This window comes from Berghia stephanieae, chromosome 4, assembly GCF_034508935.2.
Source record: "Berghia stephanieae isolate SIO BIC M18660-M18661 chromosome 4, UCSD_Bste_1.3, whole genome shotgun sequence".
Lineage (NCBI taxonomy): Eukaryota > Metazoa > Mollusca > Gastropoda > Nudibranchia > Aeolidiidae > Berghia > Berghia stephanieae.
Window position 1 is genome coordinate 21,250,352 of NC_088363.1, and position 27,866 is coordinate 21,278,217.

The 27,866-nt window shown below is 32.9% G+C and overlaps 2 protein-coding genes across 4 annotated transcripts in view; one reads left to right on the forward strand and one right to left on the reverse strand.

Annotated features, from left to right (window-relative positions):
- LOC144970217 (armadillo repeat-containing protein 3-like) overlaps positions 1-11,155 on the reverse strand; it is a 36,591-nt gene extending 25,436 nt beyond the window's left edge. For all 3 annotated transcript variants that reach the window (XM_078909624.1, XM_078909622.1, XM_078909625.1), the window contains exons 1-9: positions 11,030-11,155; positions 10,146-10,202; positions 8,813-8,930; positions 8,042-8,167; positions 7,575-7,646; positions 6,778-6,953; positions 6,126-6,252; positions 4,463-4,602; positions 2,741-2,870 (exon numbers count right to left, since the gene is read on the reverse strand). In XM_078909624.1, coding sequence (XP_078765750.1) covers positions 2,741-2,870; positions 4,463-4,602; positions 6,126-6,252; positions 6,778-6,953; positions 7,575-7,646; positions 8,042-8,167; positions 8,813-8,930; positions 10,146-10,193 — 937 coding nt within the window. In that variant the 5' untranslated portion in view covers positions 10,194-10,202; positions 11,030-11,155. The remainder of the gene's footprint in view (positions 1-2,740; positions 2,871-4,462; positions 4,603-6,125; positions 6,253-6,777; positions 6,954-7,574; positions 7,647-8,041; positions 8,168-8,812; positions 8,931-10,145; positions 10,203-11,029) is intronic.
- Positions 11,156-11,398: 243 nt separating this feature from the next.
- LOC144970218 (uncharacterized) lies at positions 11,399-27,673 on the forward strand. Its single transcript, XM_078909626.1, has 13 exons — positions 11,399-11,504; positions 15,789-15,870; positions 16,909-17,102; positions 17,382-17,507; positions 18,018-18,225; positions 18,694-18,773; positions 19,748-19,878; positions 20,762-20,940; positions 21,372-21,530; positions 22,278-23,570; positions 24,517-24,808; positions 26,798-26,894; positions 27,557-27,673. The coding sequence occupies exons 1-13, from the start codon at positions 11,401-11,403 to the stop codon at positions 27,600-27,602; spliced, it is 2,991 nt and encodes a 996-aa protein (XP_078765752.1). The 5' UTR covers positions 11,399-11,400; the 3' UTR covers positions 27,603-27,673.
- The last annotated feature ends 193 nt before the right edge of the window (positions 27,674-27,866 follow it).

Here is a 27,866-nt window from a genome sequence, read left to right on the forward strand (position 1 = left end):
GAATTAAATAAAATGACGATAAATAACAGTTTCTTGAGGGGGGGGGGGGGGTTGTTTTGTTTGCTTGTTTTTTTTAGGGTTTTTTTTTTTTTTCATTATTTTTTTTCTTACTATTATTACAATCATATAAAACTGCTGATATAAATTCAAATAAAATGGTTGTCTTTCGTGTTAGTATGACAAGATGTTGTATTTTGATAAATGGAATGCTCCGAGAATGAAGATTGGATAAAATATCTGGAATTGGTTGATATGGATATTTACTGAAGAACATACAGGGAGTCACAAAAAATATGAATACATATTGGGAAACGTTTATTAAACATAAAGTGCTTTGTATTTCAGGTTATTCTTTTCTACACCATATGATTCATTGTTTGAATGAGATTTTCTTTTTCTTTTTTTCCTTTCTTTTTTTTTGGTTTTTATTCTAAAGATCCAGTTTGATATTTTGTGGGATATCGCGCATTCTTTTGGGTTGTTTGTTTCATATCTATAATGCTTTCTTTTTAAAAATCTAATGATAAGAAGAAAAAGGCCATTTTACGTTGCGAGAATAAAGGGTTTTTGTTTTACATATTTTTGTATCCTGTCTTACCTCTACCTGAAATAAAAAATGAAGGAATTTGATGAAAAAAAAATAATGAAAACATTGCTTTCGTGTATGACTGCATATGATAAAAATCATTTCAATTTAATAGCGTACATAGAAAATAGGAATATTGAATGTAAAGTTTGTGTTTTTTTATATGATAAATGAATTTCATCAATCCATGAACTCCAAATACAGTCGAAATAAAGAACACAAGTTATAATCTACAGAAACAAAAATCATACATCTGATAAGAAAATTTGCTTGTTTTCTTTTTGAAAGAGGAATATTATTATCTTAGGAATATGTTAAAACCATTATCTAATTAGAGAGGAAAATTGATTATTGTGTGTTTTGTCTTACCTTTGCCTGAAAGAAGAATGTTTGAAATATAAAAAAATAAATAAGATGAAGCATATTGTAAAAAGTGCATTGCAAACAAACAATTTCAAAAGTGCAAAATTGAAACCAAAAAAAAAAAAAAAATAAAGAATAGAAGAGAAAAGAAAAGAAAAAAACGAGAACAAGAATTGAAGAATAAGTGATTTTTAAAAAAGTGACAGAGTATGATTGGAGTAAGAATTTATATGTTTTGGGGTGTCTTTTTTTTATCATAAAACTGTTTGTGCATGCGTGCCCTCTGTATAAGCGAACATGTGTGTGTGTGTATGTGTGTGTGTGTGTGTAAGTGCGCGCATGAGTGTATATATGTGTGTGTATGTTTGAACCACCGATTGTCAAAGAATGTTTGTATCAGCGCCTTGGCACATACTTTTACAAATAAAACAAATGTTGGTGAAAGATAAAAATGTGTTAGATTATCAAATTGTATCAAAAATTATATAAACAAACACTCTTCCTTCACTCTTGGCAGCAAAAAATAAATAAAAAATTGAAATAAATAAATCTAGTCATGAATATATAACGTTATCCTTACACTTACTTTAAACCTTATGCTTATAATCTAAACACATTTGTTTCAATCATGCATTTTTCCCAATAAAGGTATTTATTATCTCTATCTCCCTCCTTCATTCCTCGCCAATTAAAAAAAAAATAGAGGATAAAATAAACTTTAAAGAATTTGTGTTTTATTAACATGTATGTAACTAAAAAGAAACAAACAGTGAAACAAAAAAGAGACTGTTTAATTAAAATTCAAGCTGAAATTTTCACACGGGTTAAAATCACTCCCAAAGCAGGTGAACGTGAAAATGTGCTTCAAATATGAAAGATAGTTTATTGTAATTAGATCATAAATTTTGGGTTTTTCAGAATTTTCTTTTAATGATTACAGAGAATAAATCTATCCTCTGTATTATATAATTCATAGTTTAAGTGATTTCCGTGAGCTAATCAGTTTTTCTACACAAATCCTATCTATATATTTAAAAAAAAAAAAAAGCCCAAAACAAACAACAACAAAAAATTAGAAAAACCAACAACAAAAAAACCCTGAAAAAAAACAAAACAATATGATAAAACACAAGCACCCCCCTCCCCCCATTCCAAAAAAAAAATAACAACAAACAGACAAAAACCCTGATAATTCTTTTAATAAATGTCTATTATTCAATTCTTTGGGAACTGACATAAAACCATATATATTTAATTTGTACATATTGATATTGAAAAACTTAGTGAACTTCTCCTTCTCACGTGAACTGAAAAAAACCCAAGTGAACTATGACACGACTCATGCAATATAACTCGAGCAAAGATAGAATCTAAAAATACAATCCAACAACATTTACCAACATCGTCCATAAGTGATGCTCTGACAATGAGTGGAGCGTGATAAACAGTGACTAAAATGTAATTATTTGCAATACAAACACAACAAGAATAACTCGGTCTGAATTATGTCAAAATGAACCAAACACTAAAAAGAAAAGTAAATTTTAATAAATTTTGGTTAAATAATTCTGCATTTATTGAAGAGAGTGAATATACACTCTGTAATTGCAAAAATAAATAAAAAATAAAAAGATAAATAAATAAATAAATAAAACATACATTCCCCCCCCCCCCCTTGCATTTCTGATAATTACGCCATTAATTTTTATTTTCGGTGACTGGTTCACAAAGACATAATATCAGATAAAGGCGTGGGATCATATATTTTTAGTTTAAGTACTCAGTACTTACCGTCCTTAGCACTTTTCTTCCCAGCCCTTGACCCACCCTTTTTGTCTCCCTTCTTGCTTTCCTCTTCTGGAGGAGGTTGGTCGGTGATTAGAGCTACCAGTCGCTTCAAACCACCATTTTCTTTTACCAGCTACAAAAGAAAAAATAATAATACATTCTAAATAAATGGAAAAGTAGGCTACAACACAAAAATCATAAATACACCATATCTGTACTAAACTCAGTGCGGCTATGTGGTCTAGTGATATGACACTCGCTTTCGAATCGGAAGGTCCTGGGTTCGAGCCTCTCTCGGCGCATAGTTGAGTCCTTGGAGAAGGCTCTTTACCCACATTCTCTCACCCTACTCAGGTGTAAAATGAGTACCTGGCCGTTAACAGCGTTGTATCTGTCATAAAAAATTGTAATATCGCCTAAAAGGCGTCATGTCCCATCCTACATGGTAGATGTTGCTGTTGGCCAGGGACCCCTTGTAAAGCGCTTTGAGCATGTTTAGTGGATATCGCACTATATAAAAGCTCAATTTTAAAATTTTTTTTTTAAAAAGAAGCTGTGCAAGATTCAGTAATATTGCATGCATCCTTTTCAAAGATCTGAGCACGAATTCTGCTTGAATCAGACTCTCTACTGAGCACAAAAAAGAGCTTTGTTGGTGGCAACCTAACAATTTTTGATTGTTTTGTTTGAAATTTTCTTTCTATCTTGTAAATATCAAAGTGACAAATTAGGGAACAGGCACTAGTATAAGATAGAGATCTGAAAAAGTATGAATGAAACAGGATTGTAAATGTTGCTGCTCAAAGCTTGAAGAAATAAATAACAAGGTGAAATCGAATGTAAGCTTCAATAATTTAAGATACGAAAACAGATAAAATGGACGTTTCCGGGTTTCCCCTTTATCAACAAAACAGGATGAATGAAACCTACAGATGAATGAGATAATGTGGTGGTGGCGTTGTTAAGATGTTTTGGTTTATTCGTCTTAACAACGCCACTACCACATTATCTAATTCGTCTGTAGTGTTTCATTCATCCTGTTTTATTGATAAAGGGGAAACCCGAAACATCCATTTGATCTGTTTTCGTATATTAAATTGAAGCTTACAATCAATTTCACAATGTTATGTATGAAATAGTGCAGAACAAAACAGAGAGAAAAATACAAGGAAAAATAATCCAAAAATGAGCTTCCCCATTCGAGAGAGGTTGATTGTTGGGATGATACTTGTATTTTTCTCTCTGATTTGTCTAGCATTGTTTCATACACATTTTCTCATACATTTTTCTGACGAGGGAATGATGTCAAATCAACTAAATTTCGTCAGTATTCACTGTATTTAAAGTTTGTTTTGATTTTGGAGATTAAAGGATGAAATGAGAGTCAATTAAATGGATATTTTGACAATTTGTTCATTATATGGTAAAAATTAGATACAATACTACATTAGTGTGTAAAATATCATTTCATATTCCACTCATTTGAAACAAACATTTATGCTCGTTTAAACTCATATGATTTCAAATTTGATAAAAACTTGTTGAATAAAATGATTTTCCAATCATGTAATATCTACTATCACCTTTTTAAAATAAGATCAACCTGAAAATAGCAGTTTACTTCAATAAAACAGATTTATAATAAGTAGCATAATATATCATATCAAAATGCCGACAACAATAATTGAAAACAATGAATGACAATGTCGTTCATTAAAGACTAACCTCCAAGCTTTCTGTGTCTTCCAAAAGATTTGATAAGACCATAACGACCATCACATGGAGGTCATTCAATGTCGGTTGTGCTAGAACATCAAGTAGTTTTGTTATTGCTTCCAACTCCCTCAAAACTCTCCTGTTCTCTCCTAAAGGAATAAAAACAATGGACATAAAAATGTTAAAATTTACAATATTGTGTCTCTTTCAGTCAAAATTCCATGAGAATATTCCAGTTGTCGATATAAGAGAACATGTGCAACTTTTTAAAAACCTAGCCAGATAACAAAAAAAAAAAAAAAAAACCAGTAAAAAAGACAAAGACAAAAAATGGCAAGAAATTGCGACAAAAAAAAACTCGAACAATTTTACAGTCAATGTATCTGCTTTATATAATGACAAGAAAGAAAATTTAATTTGTTAATGAAATGATATTAGTATAAAGGCATGTCTCTCTAATCTTGAATTCCACAATCCAGATGTCTCCATTATCCAGACGGATTTTTTTCTTCTTTTTTTATACATTTTAAAGATGGATTCAAGTATCCGATGTTTCTGAATAGTAGAGATTTCACTGTATTACATTTGTTTCTTTTTAACAAGAACAAAAGAGAAATGACAAGCATTAAAAGATTCAATTGCAATTGTGTGTGTGTGTGGGGGGGGGGGGGGGGTTAAACTTTACAAGCAGTGCGACTCTCGAATATATCTCTTGTGGTTTGTTTGTTTGTTTAATATCTTTTTTTTTGTATTTTTAGAGTAGAGAACAAGTTGCGTATTTTCATAAACAATTTTTTTTGCATAACATGAACCATTTCTTCGAAATCATTCACCACACCCTGTAGCCTATCAATTTTTCCTGCACAAATCATTGGTGATCATTTATCATTTTCTTTTATCTTGCATAGAACAAGGAACTATATCAAATAAATTGATCTTCAATTTCAACTCTTTTCTCTTCTAATCTTTAATGTTTGTGTTTCGAAATCTCACCATAAAGACCGTCATTTATAATTTAGCCAACTGTTTCCAAACCAACATAACGTGGTATGCCATTTTGTTCTACTGAAATAGTCAGCTCATTATGAAAAATCACTGTGAGACAAATGATACTATCACGATCAGCTGGAGACCTTGTTCCAAATCACGACATAAATAATTAGAGTATACCATTACCAGAGATTTCCTCTAGAATTGCCTGATTATCCAATAAAAGAGATTCCCAGTTTAAATGTCACTTTGTATATTCAAAATAACCTTACAGTAGATTAAAGATAATTAAATAATGATACAAAGCAAAGAGGAAACTCTCCTTTAAAAAAAAAGAAAGGGGGCGGGGGGGGGGGAAGAGACAAACCAAACGTAAAAAAAAACATTTGAAAAAAGAGAAAAAACATAATAATACAAAACAAAAAGAAACAAACAAAAAAGAAAGAAAGAAAACGAAAAAGATTTTTTTTATATTAGTCCCACATAGTGATTAGCTATAACACGCTAACCTGACATGATGTCTGATCGTTTTCACCAAGCAATGCAGTTCAAGCTTTAAAAAAGTCTTTGAAGCCCAAGTTACGTTACTATAATTTGTCTCATAATGAAAAGTGTAAGATACCATGTCAGATTAGAGTAAAAGTAATACATATCTCCTGTTACTATTATAGTATTAACTCACCGTCCTGTGTCAGTCTGTCTAATGCCAAGAGTGCCAACCTCTGCACTATGGCATACTCTGACTTCAGTAAATCTAAAATAGGTTGCAAGCCTTCAAACTCCCTGACTTTGCCCCTTGCTTGATAATCCTGTAAAATAAAATCACCAATGTTGTATACATGAGTGTATTGTATTAAAAGCAATTGTTAAATTGATATACACGCTTAATATAATGACAAAAACATTATGTTAACGTTACCCATTATCAATGTGGCGTGACTAAGACTATCAAAGTTTACAATAATTGATTCAATTTCAAACAATGAAACAAAGGTAGATGGTTTGCTCTTCTCCGTCTCCTATATGTCAACAGAGCAAAAAAACTATTTCATAATGCTCAAAAAATATTATTTTGTGCAAGTTTCAAATGTATCAGACTGATACTTTTTTTTTATTTATAAAATATTCTTCATTTTTTTTTAGTCGTCCCTAATATAAATGGTACCAGGATTGTTAAACAATAACCAAATGGTTTCTACATATTCAATCTGTTTAAAAAATACAGAATAATACTGATAGAAAACAAAAAACAATATTTCACGTGAAACACACAAGAAGATTGAAAAATATATCTCAGAACATTAATCATGGAAAAATAATTATTTAATATCTACCATGACCAACTGTGCCACTGCCTCAATGGAATTTTTCTGAACATCCGGGTCGTTAGAGCCCAGTAGTCTGATAAGAGGCTCGACTCCATTTGCCTCGTGGATGGCGACCTTACTAATAAACTCTGTGGCCATGAGAGACAAACCTAATGCGGCAAACTCATGGATGACTGAGTCCTCTGAGAAGTGCAAACATATTTATTGAAATGAAAGAGTGAGTGAATGAAAGAATAAATGGACAAATGAACAAACAAGTGAATGAATGAATGAATGAATGAATGAATGAATGAATGAATGAATGAATAAATGAATGAATGAATGAATGAACGAGTGAATGAATGGATGAGTTCATAAAAAATTAATGAGTGAATGGAATTAATAAGCTTTTTAAATTTAACTTGATTGACAAGGATGCTTCAAAATCCCACTCATTATTGTCACATACAAGCTTCCTCTATTTTTTTTCAGATCAACACTTTTGCCATGATTTTAAATATAAAAAAGTGATGATTATATCCTTAAAAGGTAAATAAGGTTTGAACATGAGGCTTTTGAGTTAAATACTAATACGATGACATGTTGCAATCAAGTCTGCTTTGTTCTCATTTAATTTGTAAAACAGAAAAGCAACATAATAAGTTGTTTTGATGTTGATCTCATATTTTATAGCCTAACAATTAGCTTCTGTTGAATTCAAGCACATATAATCATTATAGGAAAGATGGTTTCATAAACTCTTTCAAAAATGATCTAAGACAAAACTGTTTAAATCCTTTTGTTTTTTTTGCCCGTATTCTCACCCTCTGGACTCAAAAGTGCAACCATTGCGGGTATTGCTTCATTCCTCTTCCTTAGAGTTTTACGGACATCAGCTGCAATCAAAATGAAATACTATGACAATCATGTTGACGAGTAAGAAAGCAATTTAAGCAAAACTAATCAAATCAGAATAAATTCAATATGATTTCAATACAAATGGTCCTCGGACAATATTCAAATCTCTACTCTTTATAATATTTTGAGAAAATACAAAACGTTTTATTAGTGCAAGGTTCCCAAAGCCCCAGTTTTATGCGTCATACTGTATATATTATGATGTGGAAATCATTGATGTAAATGTTTTAAAGGTAAATACAGTATTAATTAATCTTTTTATTTTGTTATTTAATCATTCATCTATTTATAAATATTTGGTTAAATATTCATTCATTAATTTATTTTATATTTTTTTAAAGGTTTTTAAAGATAACCATATGTCAATACTTACGGTGGGCAGAGAGGACACCTAATGCCATGATGGCGTGACGTCTGACCATTCTGTCCTCTCCTTGAATCAGAGCTAACAATGGATCAACTGCATCCAGATCTAGCAGTAGCTTTTTATTTTCATCACCTGTCACCACAAAAAGACAACTTTATAAAACCCAGCCATTTATGTTTTTGATAAAAACATTTCCAACAAAGTTTTCTCAGAATACCGCAATACTCTATTTAGTGCAATATTCAGCCTTATAAGTGTATCCATTCCCCCTTCATATGGTTTTCGTATGCAACTGCCCATATCTTGTAATAAAACTCGAGGATGTTTTTTTTAGTGACAATGATTGAAGTGCTGTGCCTACTAGAACATAAAAAAAAAACAAACAAACAATTAAAAAACAAAAAACACTTTGCAATGTATGCTAAAAACTAACTATGTCATCTCTAAAATAATCATAAAGTAAAGTACACAGTGCTAAGTGTGCTTAATCAAATGGTAATAACAACGACAACAACAACAACAATAATAATAAAAATAATAATAATAATAATAATAATAATAATAATAATAATAATAATAATAATAATAATAATAATAATAATAATATATAATAATAATAATAATAATAATAATAAAAATAATCATAATAAAATGATGATGATATTAAATATAACTTGTGAACTATCCACAGGAATTATAATTATAATTTCCTGTCCTTGGCTCTATTTACCACAAGATTAGATAAAAGCAACGACCATACAACTAATATACACCTACATTTTTCTACAAATCTGTAAATAGCCTCACAAGCCTTTGACTGTACATCTTCCTCAGGACTTGTCAACATCAAAACTACGGTCGCAGCCTGACGGCTCTCAACCAATAGTGTGTCAAACTGAATAAATGGAATATAGAAACAATCAGAGAAATAAAGGCTTTGATGTTAAAGTCGATCGACTTTCTTTCTAAACACATACATTGACTTAAAAGATATGTTTATAAAAAATTGATGATTTGTTGTGTTTTATTTTGTTCTTCGTGCAAAGGGGGAACTTTTTCACAATATGTCTGATGAACTTTATAAAATTGAAAAATATAAACTGATGATTCTCATAAAAACTGACAAGCTATTGAAAACCATTGATTGCATGATAAAAAGAATTAGACTTAAACAAGTAAGATTAATTTCTCTTATCTGTCTAAAGGCACAAAAACCTTTTCTTCATTGCACTTTCCATTCCCAGTACACCTGGGGAATTTTCTTTCGCTAGCTCTCAACTGATTCCAAAAACATGACTACTTTGATATTTGAGCAGATCTTCTTAATATATTTTTAATTTATCTATTATAAAGTGTTTTCCGTTGTCATTATAAATGCGATATCTAACTTTGTCTAATTACTGCTTTTTAACACGAACTGTTCTATAAGCTAGTCACTGTTTAATTCTCTATTATTAGTTAAATTAACTATTCTTTTAGAATTGTTCATAATTCAGGTAAACTTATGTCAACTAGTATATTTGATTCTGTAAATCAAAGAGAGGTTTAAATTCTTCAGTATATTAATTTACAAGACTGATCATAATAACCTCATCTATTTGGGGTTTTTTTTCCTTACTAACGGGAAAACTAAAACAAAACAAACAAAATGGTTGAAATTCAATATTGATAAAAAAGATGAAAATCTTTTTTTTTTTTTATTTTCATAGTAATCATGTGCATGGACATAGTAAATAGTTCCGAATTCCAGCCCTCCCTAAATATGCATTGATTTTTATCTCCTCGACTTTCATTTATATCTATAATACTTATAAATAATATCTATCAGTAAAAATAAAGTTGTAAATTCCACTCATTGAAAAAATGATTCAAATGATAGCTTTCTTCACATAAGATAAAATTTGGAAAACAAATTAAAGTGACAAGAGTATTTTCAATTAAATTATCCAAATATGAACCGAATGTGTCATGATTTAAAATATACGCTACTCTAGAATATGAAATCACATTTACTTTAAAGGGATTTTTATTTTAAACATTCATATTGTCACTTTTCTTATTGAAATGTAGGCCATCAACAAATTATAAGATAAGAAAAAAATATACATACTACATCATCAGGAGGAGGTTTTTCGTCCTTTTTCACTTTCTTTCCCATGTTGATGAACTGAGGAATTAGAAAACAAAGCAAATAATGATTCTTGAATGAGCTAATTTGGTTTTACACAAATGGTAAAAGAAACAATGAGAGAAAAACAGACATGCAACATTTAATTTATTTTCTTACAACTTACCACAACTTATGAAATATTGACAGTATCGGGGGTGATCATGTAGCCAAGTAGATGTTTAATTAAACAGCAAAATATGATTGCCCGAGAAATAGTTTTTTTTTTAAAAACAAACGAATGCATCTGAACAGAAGATGCCATCATGTTTAAAAAATCTTTGTAAAATTGGCTAAACAGTTTAAACAGGAATAATGGGGAAAATATGTTAAAACTTGAATATTAGGGAAACACAATGGTCCATTGCTATTTATGGTCTTCTTTGGAGAATGACATATACCTTATCAAAAATAATCCAGATCTTTATAAACAAATCCCTTCACAATACTCTGCATAGGTAATCTCCAATGCCTCATTCAGACAAATGTTACAGACAGTGAATGAATAATTGCAGAAATTAAAGCGAATGCTGATCGGTGATGAATATTATACCTCATCAAGAATGTACTATAATCTTCATGATCATTAATTCTATGTTGGTAACGTTTTAAGAAAAAGCAACCGCATTGCCATCTGATAGTCATATCATTTTGTAGATTCTTTTGATACAAATATGTTAAGAACTCTTTCCTGACATGACAACAGTTTGGAGACAACCGAAATCAACCACAACCTCGGCTGAGCTTGAGTGGATCATTCAACACTAGGCTCGACAAAAAAACAACTGCATTTTACCTGATTTCTTTTAATATGTGGTTTAACTCACCTTCTAACTTTTATATTCAAAGACACAATCAGCACACATACAACACTGTATGTACGTTGATTATTTACCCAATTCAAGACAAGTGCAGCCAAAAACGGAAGTTGACAACGGTTGCTAAGCCTAGTCAGGATAGTTAAAAAGCTGAACTGTTTTTGATCATAATATATTTTCAGCCCTTTCACCAATTCTATCTCTCATCTGATATATATCAAAACTACATAAAAACTTTAAACTAATGTTTATATCTTTTTTCTTGTTTCATTTTACGTTTTTTCATTGGTCATATTACGTTAAGTTCAATCGCAGCGTAATGATTTTGGTTTGTTTTGGCATAATTTGAGATCCTGTTTTTGAAAGAATCTCGGCATTTTATGGCGACAACTTCAATTTGTAAACACACTGAATTCCCTGTTTTAGAACAGATAGTAGCAAGAGTGTGTCTATTTCAAATGTCTACAAATGAGAAAAATCCGAGGTGATAAATCATGCTCATTTTTATACTGGCAATTGATTAACTTCTATTTTACTAAGCTGTGTTCAAACAAAATATAACTGCAACTGACTCACTGACTTGTTCCATCATGTTCAGTCTGGGGATGTAGAGTAGAGGAGTATGAGTATGGATAGGCACTTTGATTGATAACTCCAGTCCAGTGGCCGCCGATAGGCTCACTGTAAGGTGAAACTCGTTTTTTGGAACTTTATTTTTGACCCTTTACTGTTTTGGTCACCATGGCGTTATTTGTGAACCTATGTGACTAACTTTGGTATCATTATAAAGGGCACAAAACAAGCTTTCTAACGGTGTATTTCATTCTTAATTCTTGATTGTATTTCTCAGAAAGCTTATGTAATAAAAATTTATAAATGTTTGAATTATAAGAACTTTTTAAATTATGGATACATTTTAATTATACTTCATACATCGATAGACAATTAATTGAAGAATATCTCTGCATAATTTCATCAACATTGAGACACTCGCTCATTATTTTATTTTTTTCCGCCATCAACCCCACTTTTTAGGACAAAAACCTCATATTTTTTTCCATTTTCATTTATCCTTAATTTTTTCCATACTTTTCATCCATGAAAATGATTTATATGAAAATAAAGCTTATTTTCTGACCATTAAAATGATACCTAACACTTGCCATTTATTTTTTAATTGAAACAAAATTACTGAAAACAATAAGTGGGCCATGATGACTGTAAAACTCAAAATTTCCCGATCGCCGCGAGATGCTGGTTTTGAGGCAGCAGTGAGATCACAGATTCTCTCTGTAAAATTGACAAAAAATTTCAATAGAAAAATATAAATAACTCTGGAACCGTAGGTCGTAGAGAAACAAATAAAGTATCAAATTTTATGTTTTTTCAAGTCCCATCCCCCTGACTGAGTCAAATCAAGATATTTTGAGATTGAAAATTTTATCAAAGTGCCTAGTATGGAGCTTTCGGAAGGCATCAGCCTCTCTACCTCGAACTTTAGAATGATTATCTCTAATTACTGATTTTATTTGGACATCGTATAAAGTTTTAAGAAAAGCCTTTCCTATACTAGATAGTTACTTTGGCCGACTTTTGTTCCTTTTTTGAAGGTTTTTAATTTTAACTTGTTTCTTTTAATTTTTAATTGTTTACGGAGTACACGGTGGCCATAGACAGTTGGAGTCAAACTGTGACCCAACTCACCCATAAGAAAGTTGTGACTGGAAATTGCCGTTCGTTTTTACTTTTACTAAAAGTTTTAGGGGGGTTCAATTAAAGATGCACAACTTCGGGGAATATCGCAGATATTTTGGTATCATTATCTTCATTACTTCATTGCTATCCGGGGCACCTAGCCTCAGGATCTACGTAAACGGTAACATACACAGTAACCTTGAATCGAGCCTTTAATGGGTTAAATTGTATTGTTTGATTTTTTTTTAAATAACACACATACACATACAGGGCGAGGTCCATCCATTGCTTGTATTGTACCGGCAAACCAGTTACTTGAGCTACTGTGTACGTAGATCCTGAGGCTAGGTACCCGGTAACTGTGTACGTAGACACTCCCTAACTTTAAATGGATTTCCAGTTGATCTATGACTATGATTTGTCTTTCTCGCCAAATATAGCGGGTTTAGACTACCTGTTGGTGATAGTAACTATACCTTTATTATTTTCATTTGCATCCATTTTATAGAATTGTCAATAATTAAAACGGAGAGATTTGAGATTTTTTAAAAAACACAAAGCAACTTTTTGATTGCACATACACGTTGGAGTTTGTGTCAGAATAATGGGAGACCATTCAGACTCGAATCCGAATAGCCACGGTCTAGTTTCAGTTCAGTCCAGTCCTGATGAGTATAATGTCCGTTTCACTTTCTATCATCGTCATCATCATCGCCTTTTTCACCCTGGGTCAGGGTATAGGCCACAGACAAACAGTTTCCATCCTTCTCTATCCTGAGCTAACTTTTTAAACTCTTTCCATATCTTATCACTGCTCTGTATATCAGCTTCTTTAATTCTACTCCATGTCCCCCCCCCCCCCCCCCCCCCCGTGGCCTTCCCCTTGATCCAGTCCAATAATTTCTTTGTTATAGTGGAGTCATTCTTTCTAAGGGTGTGTCCAATCCACCTCCAAAGTCTTCTTCCTATTTCCCCTCCCACTTGTTTCTGCTGTGTTCTTTTCCATACTTCTTCATTCTTAATTCTTAATTCTATCCATCCATTTTATTCTGAGTAGCTTACACATGCATCTGTTTACAAAAATCTGTATCCTCCTTATGCATGCCTGCAATGCATTCCAAGTTTCACATCCATACAGTAGGACAGACTTCACGTTTGAGTTGAAAAGTCTTAGCTTTAGTCGAAGGGAGATATCTTTAGTTCTCCAAACTCTGTTCAAAGATGTGAATGCAGCCTGTGCCTTTCCTATTCTTGCTTTCACCTCTGCTTTCGTGCCTCCATCCTTCTCAATTATACTCCCACAATAGCAGAAAGTATCTACATCTTCAAGTTCCTGATCTTTTACTTTGATCTGCTCCCTTTGACGCATACCTATCCTTAATACCTTTGACTTTGCATGGTAAATTCTTAGACCAATTGATTCTGAGAAGCTGTTTATAATTTTGGTTTTTGCTTGCATCTGGTTCTGGGTGTGGGACAGAAGAGCCAGATCATCTGCGAAATCCAGGTCATCCAACTGTATCCAGGGGGTCCACTGTATCCCATTTCTTCGCCCTTTGGAGGATTCCTTCAATGATTCATTAGCAAATCAATGGCAAGGATGAACAGGAATGGTGAGAGCAAGCATCTGTGCTTGACACCAGTCTTAATTTCAAAGCTGTCAGTAAGCTGATCTTCATGTACAACCCTGTAACTTGATCCTTCATACATTTCCTTAATGAGATTTACTAACTTCTGAGGGAGTCCATAATGTGCCAGAATTTTCCACAATGTTGCTCGTCAATACTGTCGAAAGCCTTCTTGTAATCCAGAAAGTTGACAATAAGAGAAGAGTTCCATTCTATAGACTGTTCCACTATGACACATAGAGAGACAATCTGGTCAGTGGTTGAACAGTTTTTTCAGAAAACCTGCCTGTTCGTCCGCAGTTTAGCATCTGTTGCATTCTTAATTTTCTCTAGAATGATATGGTTGAAAACCTTTCCTGGGATAGAGAGAAGAGTGATTCCTCGATAATTATTACAATTACTGAGGTCCCCTTTCTTTGGAACCTTGACAAGATGTCCTTCCTTCCAATCCTTTGGATTTATCCCATCATTCCAGATTCTCTCAAATAGTGGGTGATGGACCTCAGCATTTCTTTCAACATCAACTTTTAGAGCCTCTGGTGGAATCTGGTCTGGCCCAGTAGCTTTTCATCTTATTAATGGCACCCACAATCTCTGCTATCGATTGTGGATCACAGCTAATTGGTAGCTCTTTCCTTGCAGGCAAAACTTCCGGCGAGTTGTCTGGTTGTAGTCTGTTCAGAAGGCAGTTGAAATGTTCCCTCCATCACTTAGATAGAGCCTCTTTTAGTTTTCCCATCTTTGTCTTGGATTTGTACCTCTGGTTTCCCATATTTTCCAGCAAGTGTCTCGGTAATTTGATAAAGGATCCTCATGTGTCCTCCTGTCAATGCTGCTTCTGCTTTCTCGGCAAGTCTGTTCATGAATGCTTCCTTGTCTTTCTTCACAGATCTTTTGACTTCCTTAGCTGTGGCTTGATACAGCTCTTGGGCATCCAGTCTTGAAGCCCTTGTTCGACTTGCATTCACTTGTTCCTTCCTTGTTCTCCTCTTTTCAATAAGGTCCAAGGCGAATGGACTTATCCATTCTTTATGTTCCGATTTCTTTACACCCAATACCTCGAGACAAGTATTGCAAATCTAAATCGATACAGTTATTGAAAACAAGGTGTTTTTCTGGTCTATTATAGATAAATTTCTTTTCTCCATTTGATAAATGAAGTGTCTCCCAGCATCAAAGTGAATTAATAACAACTTATTTTCCCAGTTCTCGATTGCTGTTATCTTTGTGACAGTTTAGTTTTATTGCATTCATGTTCTCAAGATTTAAAAGATTCGATGACATACCTGTCACTAATTTTTTGTCCGAGTCTTTAATAATAAAATCAGAAGTAGAAGGAAGTACATACACACAAACAATAATAACATATCTAGATTTTAATGCCATTTTTTTTCTTCTCATTGGACAAATACAATTATTTTCATATAGCTTAATTATCATTACAGGTTGAGAGATCCATTTTTCACTTCACCACTTCCTCGAACTTACTATCACCCTTCACCAGCTAGAGATGTTAATATTCATGTGGTAAGTTGCCATTGAAGGAATAGTCTGATCATTGAGTGCCACATGACTAAGGGACTGTTCACATATTACGTCATCAAAAAAAATTGCCCTTTTTGACTCCTCCTCTCCCCCTTGTCATCATTGACCCGACCCAACCCCCTCTCTCCTCCCCCCCCCCCCCCCCCCCCCCCTGCCTACTTCCCCAAAAGATAGCATCATCATACAAAAGAAAGAGTATCTTTTTCATATTTCTCATTTCAAAGAACTGGTATAATGAAATGGAAATAGAAACAGCACAGAATTCAGAAAGCAAAGTTTAGGCAGCAAGCAATTCATAGCAGTTCAATGGTTCTTAACTCTTCCATCATATATTATTTATTTTTCACATTTAAAAAAAAATTGGAATGCTGTATTGATGAAGGTTAAATTTGTACTTTTTAATGATATCATCTTTGGTCTGACCCCCCTACTCTCCCATGTCAACACTTGTCAACGTTTGGCAGACACCCCACCCCCCACCCCCAGCTGATGATGTAATGAGTGAACACAATCTTAGAATTGAATAAGTGATGAATACATTCATTTTATAGAAATGTTAACAACCATATTAATTCAAATGTACTTACCAGTCTATTTTTTTTTTTTTTAAATTTCACTTTCATGTAAATTGACCTTAGCTATAAACTGAACATAGTTATTGCTTGGACGGGAGTCTTGTTAGCTCCTTTATATTTGTCGCTCAGGAAAACAAATTAAGATATTACTGGTCTTGTTTCAGATCTGAAGGGGACAAAAAGGATGTGAAAGATTTTCTAATCAACTGTTAGCCTTTTGATAAATAAAAGTTCATAAATTTTTTAAATAGAAATTTAGTCATTTTATTGGCATGTTAACTGGGTGGGGGGGGGGGGGGGGGGGGGTGTCTCTCCCTAGAGTCCCTCCCCGAATTTCAAGCGATATTTAATTGTTTGTTTATTTTTATTCAGTCTTTGACCTTTCAATTTTCTGTTGTCACTTTGGTTTGCTTATTTTGTTTATTTTTAAAAAAAAAAACAATAGGCCATTCAGGGACCTGAAAAAAGCAGTCAGTCATGGGAGAAGTCAGAATTGGAAAATCCGTTTGAAACTGGCCCAACTTTGAAATTCTCTGCTTTACCACAGTTGAAAAGCATGATATCATCTAAGACTCATTTGACTGACAAAAGTGGGGATATGGATGACTTTTTTTCAAGAAGTGAACAGCAGTCAAACAGGTTTGCTTTAAATCTAAATGTTGATTGTTTTACATTGCAAAAATTTATCAAGCATATCATTTATATAGATTTTAGTGGTTAAAAATTTAATTTGTCCTATAGATAAGTTGATTTGACAGGTGTTGACACATTTAAAACACAATGCTACATGAATTGGTACATTTTTGCTACAAGTTTTGGTAATGATTTTAGTGACATTAAACCAATTGACTGTTTCATTACATATATGAAGTATTGTTATGTAAAATAAAACTATTAATTTCATATTTACTCTTGCAGCATGTTGGAAACAACCCAACTCACATCTAGTGTTGAAGAAAAAGAAAGAACTGCTCCCCTAGAATATATATTTCATCAAAGAGAGGACAGTCAAGAACAAGGAACATCAATATCTCTTATTCAAAAGTAAATATTTTTTAAATGATAGAACTTGTTTTGCCTGAGTTTACAAAGCCAATATCTTCTGTTTTTTAATACAGATAATGTTAAATATGAAAAACTTACTTACACTTACTTATCCTCTTGGTGCTTCCGCTGCACATAAGGCCGACATAGTAGATCATCAACCTTTGACATTAGTCCACTTCTGGTCATTCATGTCACGGTCCAGGGTCCTTTTCCGCGTCTCCAATGGTCTCCCTTTCCTTCTGGTTGCCTGTGGGATCCATCCGAAGGACTTAATTAATATCTGTTTATTGTTTAAAAGAGAAGCTCCATTCCAGAATATTTGACTTTGATTCTGCTCTCTTCCAGTTCATCTTTTACCTTATCCTATCACTTGACCAGCTTTGAATCACATTGTAGAATTCCAAAATATGTATAATGCCATGGTTGCAATTTATACCAAGGTACAAACCATTAAGAAGCACTCTTCCTTCAGAGTATAAATTTATTTTTTTTACTGTCCATGTTCAGGTATATTGACAGGTTCCGTTATTCTGCTCCCAAGTCAAGAGAAGAAAGAGAAAAGGAGAAAGCTAAGAAGAGAGACACATTCTGGTGGCTGAACTCGGATGCACCACGAAATCAAGAAGTAAAAAAACCTCTTAGCTCAGGAAAATCTGACATGCCAACTTCAACAGGACACCTGTATCAGTCTGCAAACCAGGAGGGTGGAATAAAAGTAATAAAAAAATACTATTGTAGTAAAAAAAAAAATTACTTTAAATCATATTTGTCTAAATTTTTTCATCACTGAGGTTGATGGATTACCAGCTTAATTTTATTTCTTGCTCTTTTGTCCTTATTGTTTGTATTTCTGTATTCAGATATACGTAATCATTTGGGAAAGCAGGGTTTCTCTCAACCTTTATTTTCATTGAAAGAATTTGCAGAAGTTATGCCTGCTTAAAATCTTTATCTTGCTGAGGCTAAATGATTAATTTATAAAGTCATAATCACTACTACCTTTATTTTTTTCCATGGGAACTACAATTTTTAAAAAATATAGAGTAACCAGGTCCGATATAAGTAACGATAATATGAAAAAGATTTTATTGTTTTTCTTTTTTTTTTTCTTTTTTTCTTCTGCTTTTTTGTTCCCCTGTCCAATGTCATGATTTTTCTTCTTTTAAAAAAAAAATTCATTAAGCTGACAAGAGAGGCTATTCTTGAATTGGATAAAGAAACTACAGACCTTCAGCAAAAAGCAGATAAACTGTTATCAAAAAGGTATTTAAACATGATTGCCCACCTTTCTATAGATATATTTACTCAGTTTATAAAATGCATTCTAATTAAAGAAAGCACTTCAAAGATATACTAAATTCTCATATATTCTTGAGCCAGATTTTGAGTAATTTATTTTGCTCTTTTTGAAAGTTTTTCTTCTTTTTTTTATCTCTTCTTCTTCGTCATTTTTTCTTCTACTTTTTCTTCTTCTTCTTTTTCTTCTTCTTCTTCTTCTTCTTCTTCTTCTTCTTCTTCTTCTTCTTCTTCTTCTTCTTCTTCTTCTTCTTCTTCTTCTGTATCTGTATGGTTGGCGCTGAAGAAACCAATGGTCTGGTTGTATTTCAGCGGCATCCTCATTGGGCGCAGGCCCATGTCAGTCGGGCCTTGAAATCGTTTAGGTGTGGTGCCATGATGACCAGTTCATCCAGCCCATTCCACTCCGAGATAGTTCTAATGAAGAAAGAATTTCTGTAGTTTTGTGTTCTTGTCTGTGGGATTTTGAAGCAGTTCGAATTGTTTGTGGCGTATCTGTCAATGGGGTTTTTGGTTATGTGGTTGGCGAAAGTGAGTGCTTGGATTTTTCTTTTGTTTGGTCGTGGCATGAAAAAGGAGTCTGCCTTTATTATTGGTATTTGATCTGTTATTATCTTGAACATGAATGACAGACGGGTTTCTTTTCTTCTTTCTTGGAGGCTGATGAGATTTCTTTCTTCTAACATTTTTGTCATGCATCCTGGGGTTCTGCTCTTATAGTTCCCAGTTATGAACCGGGCGCCTTGTCTCTGGACTCTCTCAAGTTTTTGAATATCCTCTTTCAGGTAGGGGTCCCAGGCAACTGCTCCGTATTCCAATTGTGATCTCTTCTTCTTCTTCTTCTTCTTCTTTGCCTTCTTCGCTTTGATTTGCACGACCAGCATTCTTGATAAGGGATGAATCAATATTTTAATGAAACAATGAATTATTTCGTCTTACAGCCAGCTGAGTTTAGCATCTTCAGGTCCTTGTGTCAGCACAGATGGTCTTGGCTCTTCAACAGCCCTGAGTGAATGTAGCTATAGAACGGATCCACAACCTTCATACAGACCAATTTTCGTTAATTTGCAAGGTACTTTCCATTTTTATGGTTTATTCTTAGTTTCATTTGAGAGATCTAAAGAGTGACATTTTCAAAGAAGTTATTTTAATTGAAATCTTGAAGTGGACCGTTTAACCTAGGTTTGACCTATTTAAGTGGAGGATGTAGAGAGCCTGAACAATTGTGATAGATTCGGGGAAAAAATGGCAAAACAGCAGGTTTATATTCCTCTGTTTTAATTAATTTTATTCTATTTTTTTTTGTTTTAACTAGAATAATATTGGAGTAACCAAGTCCTCATTTCAGTTAAAATGATTTATTACTTTGTGTGACATGACAAAAACTCTAAATGACTAAATCTATAACAAAATTTAAAAACAGAAATCAAGTCTTCCGTAATTTCAACAACTTTTTGTTTTTACCACCCCAAGAGTTGGTCAATATTTCATATGAAATCCTAGCTTTTTTTTATTTTGTAACAGCTATCATAACCGATTAGCTTCATGCCTAAAAAATAATCAGTCGGCCAACTCTTAGTATCAACAACTAATAAATTTCCTTGCTGATATTTCAAATTATAAAATTGAGATTTTGATTCAAGATACTGGGAAGAAAAATAATCATATGTGACTCATTCATTAGATTACAATTTGTATTTTCCTATAGAGTTCTGATTGCTGCTGGGTTTTTTTTTGTTTTTTGTTTTTTTTTTTGTGTGTGTTTTCAATAATTTATAAGTTGCTGTGATTATGTTTATAATCTTAATTCAACCAGAAACACTTTGGTTTAAAGTGATTACATAAGCATCCTAACATTTTTGATCAAGCACGATTTAATTCTTCTTGTACGCTAGTTTTTCAGTAATTATTTTTCACAGCATAAGTTTCAGATGTTGTTTTATTTTTATTCTTAGGGCACTCTGAAGGCTACAAGAGGGAACCTGTTAAATCTAAGGATGCATTTCAGACAATTCAAGAGGAGCTTCCGTTGAGTCCAAAGGATGTGCTAGCAAGATGGAGAAGGAGGCGGATGATGGGAGAAGCCAGTCAAAGACATGTTAGAGTACCAACTACACAAAAACCAACAAGAAATGTAATTATGAATTTTAAGATATATTTTAATTCTCTTTTTCTCTGTCATTTTTTATCCTGTCTTACATTTATTTCTTAATTTTTGATAAACATTGACCAAAATAGCAACAGTAAAATTTTGTTAACATTGGACTCATTTTTATTCTTGTCCACTAGAAGTGAAGTAATTTTTAGTGATTAAAGTGAATGTGTGCATAATAGTAGTAATATGTTATATAATTTTAAATAATTAATTTTTTTTTTTTTAATTGACGGATTAGATTGACACATCCCCCCCCCCCCCCCCCTTCCTCCTCCATTTTGATTATTTTCAAAACCTCACCAATATGTAGGTTAGATTTTTATTTTTGTGTTGATGACATTTACATAGAGCAATTTTGATTCATAGTAATAACCAGTGTGTTGAATTGCATTTTTATCCCCCACCCACAGCATAGCGAAATAGATATCAGACTTGAAGAGTTCAGAAAGAAACTGTTCGCTCAAAGGACTTTAGTAACATCAGAAGACATTCAGTTTGAAAGACAAAAGATGAGGATGATCATTGATGACGATGATGAAGATCAAGAAAGGAATGCTAAATCCAACATGGTAATATTATTTTTGATATTATTATTGAAATATTATATTATTATTATTATATATTATATTACATGGTAATTTATTATCTTCATGGTAATTTATTATCTTCATATTATATGTCAGTTTGTAATTAGACAATCAAGTATTTAATGGAATGAATCTATATGTCAAGGTGATACTAAGCTGCTAGAAGCTGTGGACTGCTAAAAGTAATAAACAAAAATGAGTATAACAGCTTTAAAAAAGAATAAAATACCCAACACAGAACGTGTCAGACTCAAAACCCTTCTTCAGCCAACAACAAAAAAAGGCAATAAAGACATAAATACATTACTAAATTCCAGATTCACGACAGAAATTTTGTAAGTCCTCTCTGTTGTAGAAAATCTTGGAAAGTCTATATATAAATCTATATAAATGACTTTTATTGTGTCTGTCTATGTTTTTGAGATTACAGATGAAGGAAAGTAAACCAACTTCATGTTATATAAATGTAGAACGAACATGGATGAAAATATATAAACATGTTTAATTGAATTGATTTATACGTTTAGAATTGAATTCAATTCTACATGAAGTTGATTTAAGGTCAGGACATGTTCATTCCACCATTTTTTTCTTTTCAAATATAGTTACAGTACCATTTTAAATGTGTTACCTGATATGAATTTGTTTTTTAAAGAAACCAACATTTGGTCTTTTATTATTATTTTTTTTTCATATTTTATTATTATATGTTTCAATTCCTAATTTCAGAGTGGAGAGTTACAGAAAGCAAAAGATTTACAGTATTCGTGTGCCAAACCACAGGAAGACCCAATATTATCACGACTTAGGAAAATAACAAAAGAAAATGAATCATTAAATTCTGAGGACTACAGAACAACTGATCACATGGTGCTTTCAAGTTCAGAACAACCAATTTCGAATAATCAAAAAGATGGTCTTATCATTAATTCTAAAAGAGGACTGAGTTTTAATTCAAATAATGTTAATTCAGCACATGATGCAAGTGATTTCAGTGTGGATTGTTTTTATGGTGACCAAACAACTCTTAATAAAAATAACACTGCTTTAAGTCCAAGAGGAATTGAGAATCAAGGCAAAGAAAACTACGTAATTGACAATATGCCATCTATGTGTGTCTGTGATGCCAAAAAAAGAGTATTTTCTTTGAATAGCAATTCTGTTTCTAATAGCAGAAGTCGAGCTATTAAGGATTCTGAAACTAACAGCAAACAGAGTTTAAAAGATTCGTCTCAGAATTTATCCAACAAAAAGGAAAGAAAGCTAAGGACAGTAGATAATAATAATAGAAATCGCTCAAATGAAAAAGGTACGAGTGATACATCATTTGAAAGATCAGAAAGAACTTCATCTGGGACATTAAAATCATCTACAGATGATAAAAGCCAAATTTTAAAAGGTGCAGTGAATTGTGATCATCATGTAAAGTCACCATCTATTTCATGTGAAGAGGGTTCAATCTTTAGTGAGGACTCTGCTTCAGACCAAAAAAACAAGTACCATCAAAGACTAGAAGCAGAAAAACCGTGTGATCAATCTTATCAACCTAGAAAAAGACAGCAAAGAAAAGATTCTCAAAGGAATCAACAAATGAGAGATAATTACAATACATCTGATGGGTATGAATCGGAAAATTCAGTTTTAAGTAAAGGAAGTGAAAAAAGTTGTAAAAGTGTAAATAAAAGTAGGCAAAGTGCTTCTGATAATAGGAACTCGAAATATTCAAATGATGAAGACTTGAGTGATGCATCTTCTCAAAAGTCTGAAAGCTTGTCTAAGGGAAATAAATCATCAAGGAATGATAATGTCCAAGTCAATGCTGTCAATCCAGTGAATCAACCTTCAGGTGGCAGAGAAACAAAATCCAAGCGATTGGATAAAGAGAGAAAAGATGATGCAACATCTATACCATCAGATCTTTCAGTGCAGAAGGATCCCCGGACACCTCATCATGCAGACAGGATTAAGATCACTGTACCACAGTCTTCTCATCACAACAATGTTCACAAAGCAATTGGTGAGGTAAGTTTTATTTTCGATTTAACTTGGGATTCTTTGAACGATCTGAAAAAGTGTGCATGGATCAGTGCCAGACAAGCAAGAGAGAAAATACAAGAAAAGACCCCATCCCAAAAAATTAGGCTGCCTCGACTGGGAGTCGAACCTTAGAACTTTTGGGATGGGTTTTTATTTCTTGTATTATTCTTGCACTCAATGGTCCCACGTTGCAGCTCCACTGTCAACATTGCTGTTTGATTTTATTTTATTTTTTGGGGGGTTTTTTATTTATTTTTTTTTCATGAGCCAGGTTGAAATGAACGATGATTTTTTTTCAATTCAATTCTAGTTTTTTTTTTGTTCTGTGACTAAGGCTATTCCTTATTATTATTATTATTAGTATTTATTATTATTATTATTATTATTATTATTATTATTATTATAATATTATTGTTAGCATTTTAAAAAAATCCTTTCAAGTATCAGTATCTTCACAGATCATTCTGTAAAATTAATTCTCTTCCAATATCAAGCTGCAATTAAAACTGCAGGTTTCTATGATTGTCAGACTGAATGGACCATCTGCATTTTTAGCTTATAGAGACCTCAACAAAAAACAAAATTGCGAGATTTGAATAATTGATGGTTGTCAAAAGAACATTGAAATGAAATAAGGCATAGAAGCATGTTCTTATGTAACCCTTTTTTTTTATAGGATAAATATAGATAATAAGAATAACCAAAGAACTTGTCAGTTGGTTCCTACCTAATTTTCCTTCAAGTCAAATGATTGATTTTCGTATGAAAACTAAGTTGCAAATTACATTTAGTGATATGAGATCTGAATCTACTCGTAATCAGTAATGAATAATGTAAGGATTATTCCATCCCTTGATATTCTTATAATCTTTTTCTTCATGAAATTTTATTTTTTCATTTCACTCCTGTATTTACATTATCAAATTCACAGGCTGTTGTAGATCACCTGTTTGATGGACCATCCATGATATCAAGTGTGGACAGCTGGGCATCTCTTTTCCCCCAATCCCCATCCCACTCTCACTCCTTCTATAACTCCACAGTGGTCACCCCAACAAAAGACAACTTGCCTTCCAATGGTCAGGTGAGGAGTTGCACCCCATCACCTACCCAACGCTTGCCGACTGTCTCACCAAGTCAGAAAATAATGACAAGTACCCCCCAAAATTACAGAACAGTCAATAGCCCCCCTCTCAAGGACAGTGACCCTGCTTATCCTACAGGTGCTTATCATTATTTTTATATTTTAAAATTAATTTTATCTTTTAATATTTTTGTATGAACTCTATAAATGTCTTCTAGGTTTTCAGTAAAACTCTTACAATGTACATGGGATCTAGATCACTGTTTATTTTTTTCCAAGGTATTGTCAAAATTCTAGATATGTATGGACACTCTCAATACTTAACTTACTCAAGGTGTTTATCTATTTATTTTAATCAAGATGTGTGAGTTGCTGTTATGCTTTTTATTGGATGTATGTTTTATTTATTATTTTTTTTTTTTAAAGTCAGTGTTGCATTTGATTTGTTTGAAGATTAGGAGAGAGTAGCAATGTTGTATTTGCAGCACAGGTATTAACGTCATGAACCACTGACCATCTTTATTACCATTGACTTATTGTTTCAAATTATAGGTAAATCTTAACATTTATCAAGCATATTTTTGAGAAACATTGATTTCATTTGGTTTTTGTACTGTAGATAAAGTGAAATATTATAACACACATTTATCATAGTGCACACAAACTATGATGTAGCCTTGTACATTTATATAATCTCTATGTGCATCCAGGTCTTATAGATTGATGACGTCATCCATACCTTCTGGGTGGGGTTCCTACCTCCCATAGTGGGCAGGGAGGTACTTATTGTGTCTTCTATCCCCCTATATCGGTTTTCCAGCTTGCAATCTGTCTTTGTCTTGGAATGAGATTGCTTGGTTTTGTCCTGGCCCTGGTCGGGGTCCTGGCTGGGAGGGAAACAGTCAAATGCATAGTTATTGTTTTGGGAGGTGATATTTTTTTCCTTGTAAATCATCTCTCTGTTATGTATTATTATATTTGTTCTAATTTATAATGTAAGCATTTGAGTGTATTCCTCTTAGTGGGGGCCGTGCTTGTGTCCGGATGAGACTTATTGGTGATCTCAAACTAAGAACATTGATGGTGTGCTCTTGGAATCTACATCTGATCCCTATTTGTTCCCAGTTCCCCTTTGTCTTACTTTTTCTTGGATGCTTTAATTGTAATTCTAGAACTTTTTACTGTCCCATTTTCTTCCTTTTTACTGGCGCTGATATAACCTAAATGTGTTGCAAGCGCCGTAAAACCCTTAAAAACAAACAAACAAACAATCATCCATACCTTTTTGTTGGCAAAATAGTAAATATTATTTATAACTGAGTTACTAGCTTTGGAAAATAAAACGTTCACCACTATGCCAAACAACACAAGGTGCGGATAGCACGAGAAGATGTCGGAGGTAGTGGGAAGAAGGGTGAGGGAAAGGCACTTGTCTGTACAACCATGACCTTTGTAATGCTTGAGTTCATAGCTATCTTAATTACTTTCCCATCACACGAAACAATCAGCCTTACAGATCTTGAGCATCACTCACAATTTGAATACAAATGGTTGACAAGCATGCATGGCATTGTCATGTGTCACAATGCAATTCCTTCATCAGTGTGTCAAAATATTGTGATATGCTCACCAACTCTGGGACTTACAGGCAATTACTTAAGAAGGCTATGCTTGCAACTGACCAAACATTTATTTGACATTACAAACAGCGATCACAAGACGAAAATTAAAAGTGAGTTAAGTGGTGTTCATGGAAAAAAAATGATGTAAGTTGGGCTATTGACAGTAATTAAGTTTCTTTTCGTGATCATGGTCGTCTATAACATAATATTCAGGTCAGTATTATGCTATGTATGTGTTCATGGAAGCTAGGACACAACGCACTTGCACTGTTCCCTTCTCTCTTCATGAGCAGTGGGAGGGGTTGGGAGGGAGGGCAATGTTGTCTCCATTTTAGTTCGTTGAAACCGTGAAACTGTTCTTGGATGCAGTAAATAATTTACTAAGACAATAAAAGATATAAATTGGAAATTCTGTCCTCATTCGTTGAACATGTCAACTTGTCAAGTGCTTGTTGCACTATATATTCTCAAGCAAATATTATGATACAATCAATTTTTTTTTTCAGATACTGATGGAAACGAAGATTCTTGTGATGATTTTGAGAGTGATCCTTTAATGAATTTGTTGCTACAACAAAAGAAAGAGTATTTACAGAAACTGGAGTAAGTATAAATGAATTTTCATGTAAATAATTACAATTACATATTATTACTACTTTATTTCTGTTTCTGAAAATTGCTCACAAGAAAGTTTTGAAAAGTTGTGTCAAGTCAAAAGAAATAATTCTTTTTTTTTTAAAGCTAGAGAGAAAATAAATAAATAAATAAATAGATTGAGTTAATGGGACTTACTTAACATTCTTTTTTAAAAAACTAGCTTTTATGTTATGCTAAAAGTAAAAGCGCTTTATAAGAAGCCCAAAGCCTACAGCAGTACAGTAACAAGTAGGATGAGAAATGATATATATAAAACAGTATACTATTACAATCTTTTTTTTTCTACGACAATGCTTTCACTGGCCTAGCATTTATTTTTCACCTGAGTGTGGTGAGATAATGTAAGTAAAGAGCCCTTTTCAATTTCAAGGATTCAACTTTATGCCACCCACTGCAAGACTCGAACCATGGGCATACTGGTCTGTCTGAAGGCAGGAGTCATACCTCAAGACTACAAAACTGCACAAAATCCTTATACTTATACACAATAACTTTGATGAGATAGACTTATGATTGGACTGGTTGTACGTTTTATTTTTCCTTTTCCATAGTTACATGGGTACAGATGAAAGGAATTATAAATCTCTTTTTTTTTCTTTCGTTTTCAGGTTGATTGAATTAAAACTACAACAGTTTGAGGCTGGATCTTCCTGACAGTAACAGTACCATCTAATTAAGTGTCTCGTGTCATATTATTATAAATTATAGCCATCAATTACTAAGAATTTCATTATTATAGTTATTTCCTTTTCCTCTATGTTTTAAAATCAGAGCAAATTTTTCTCTTCTGTGTAGATTTAAGCTGTGTGGTTCAGCTGAAGGGTCTTTGCTATGTACCCGAAAAGTACTCCACCGCATTTTGTGGCCTTCAGCAAGCCACCTCTGTGGCTGACATATGGGTCATTACAGTCTTCCCTT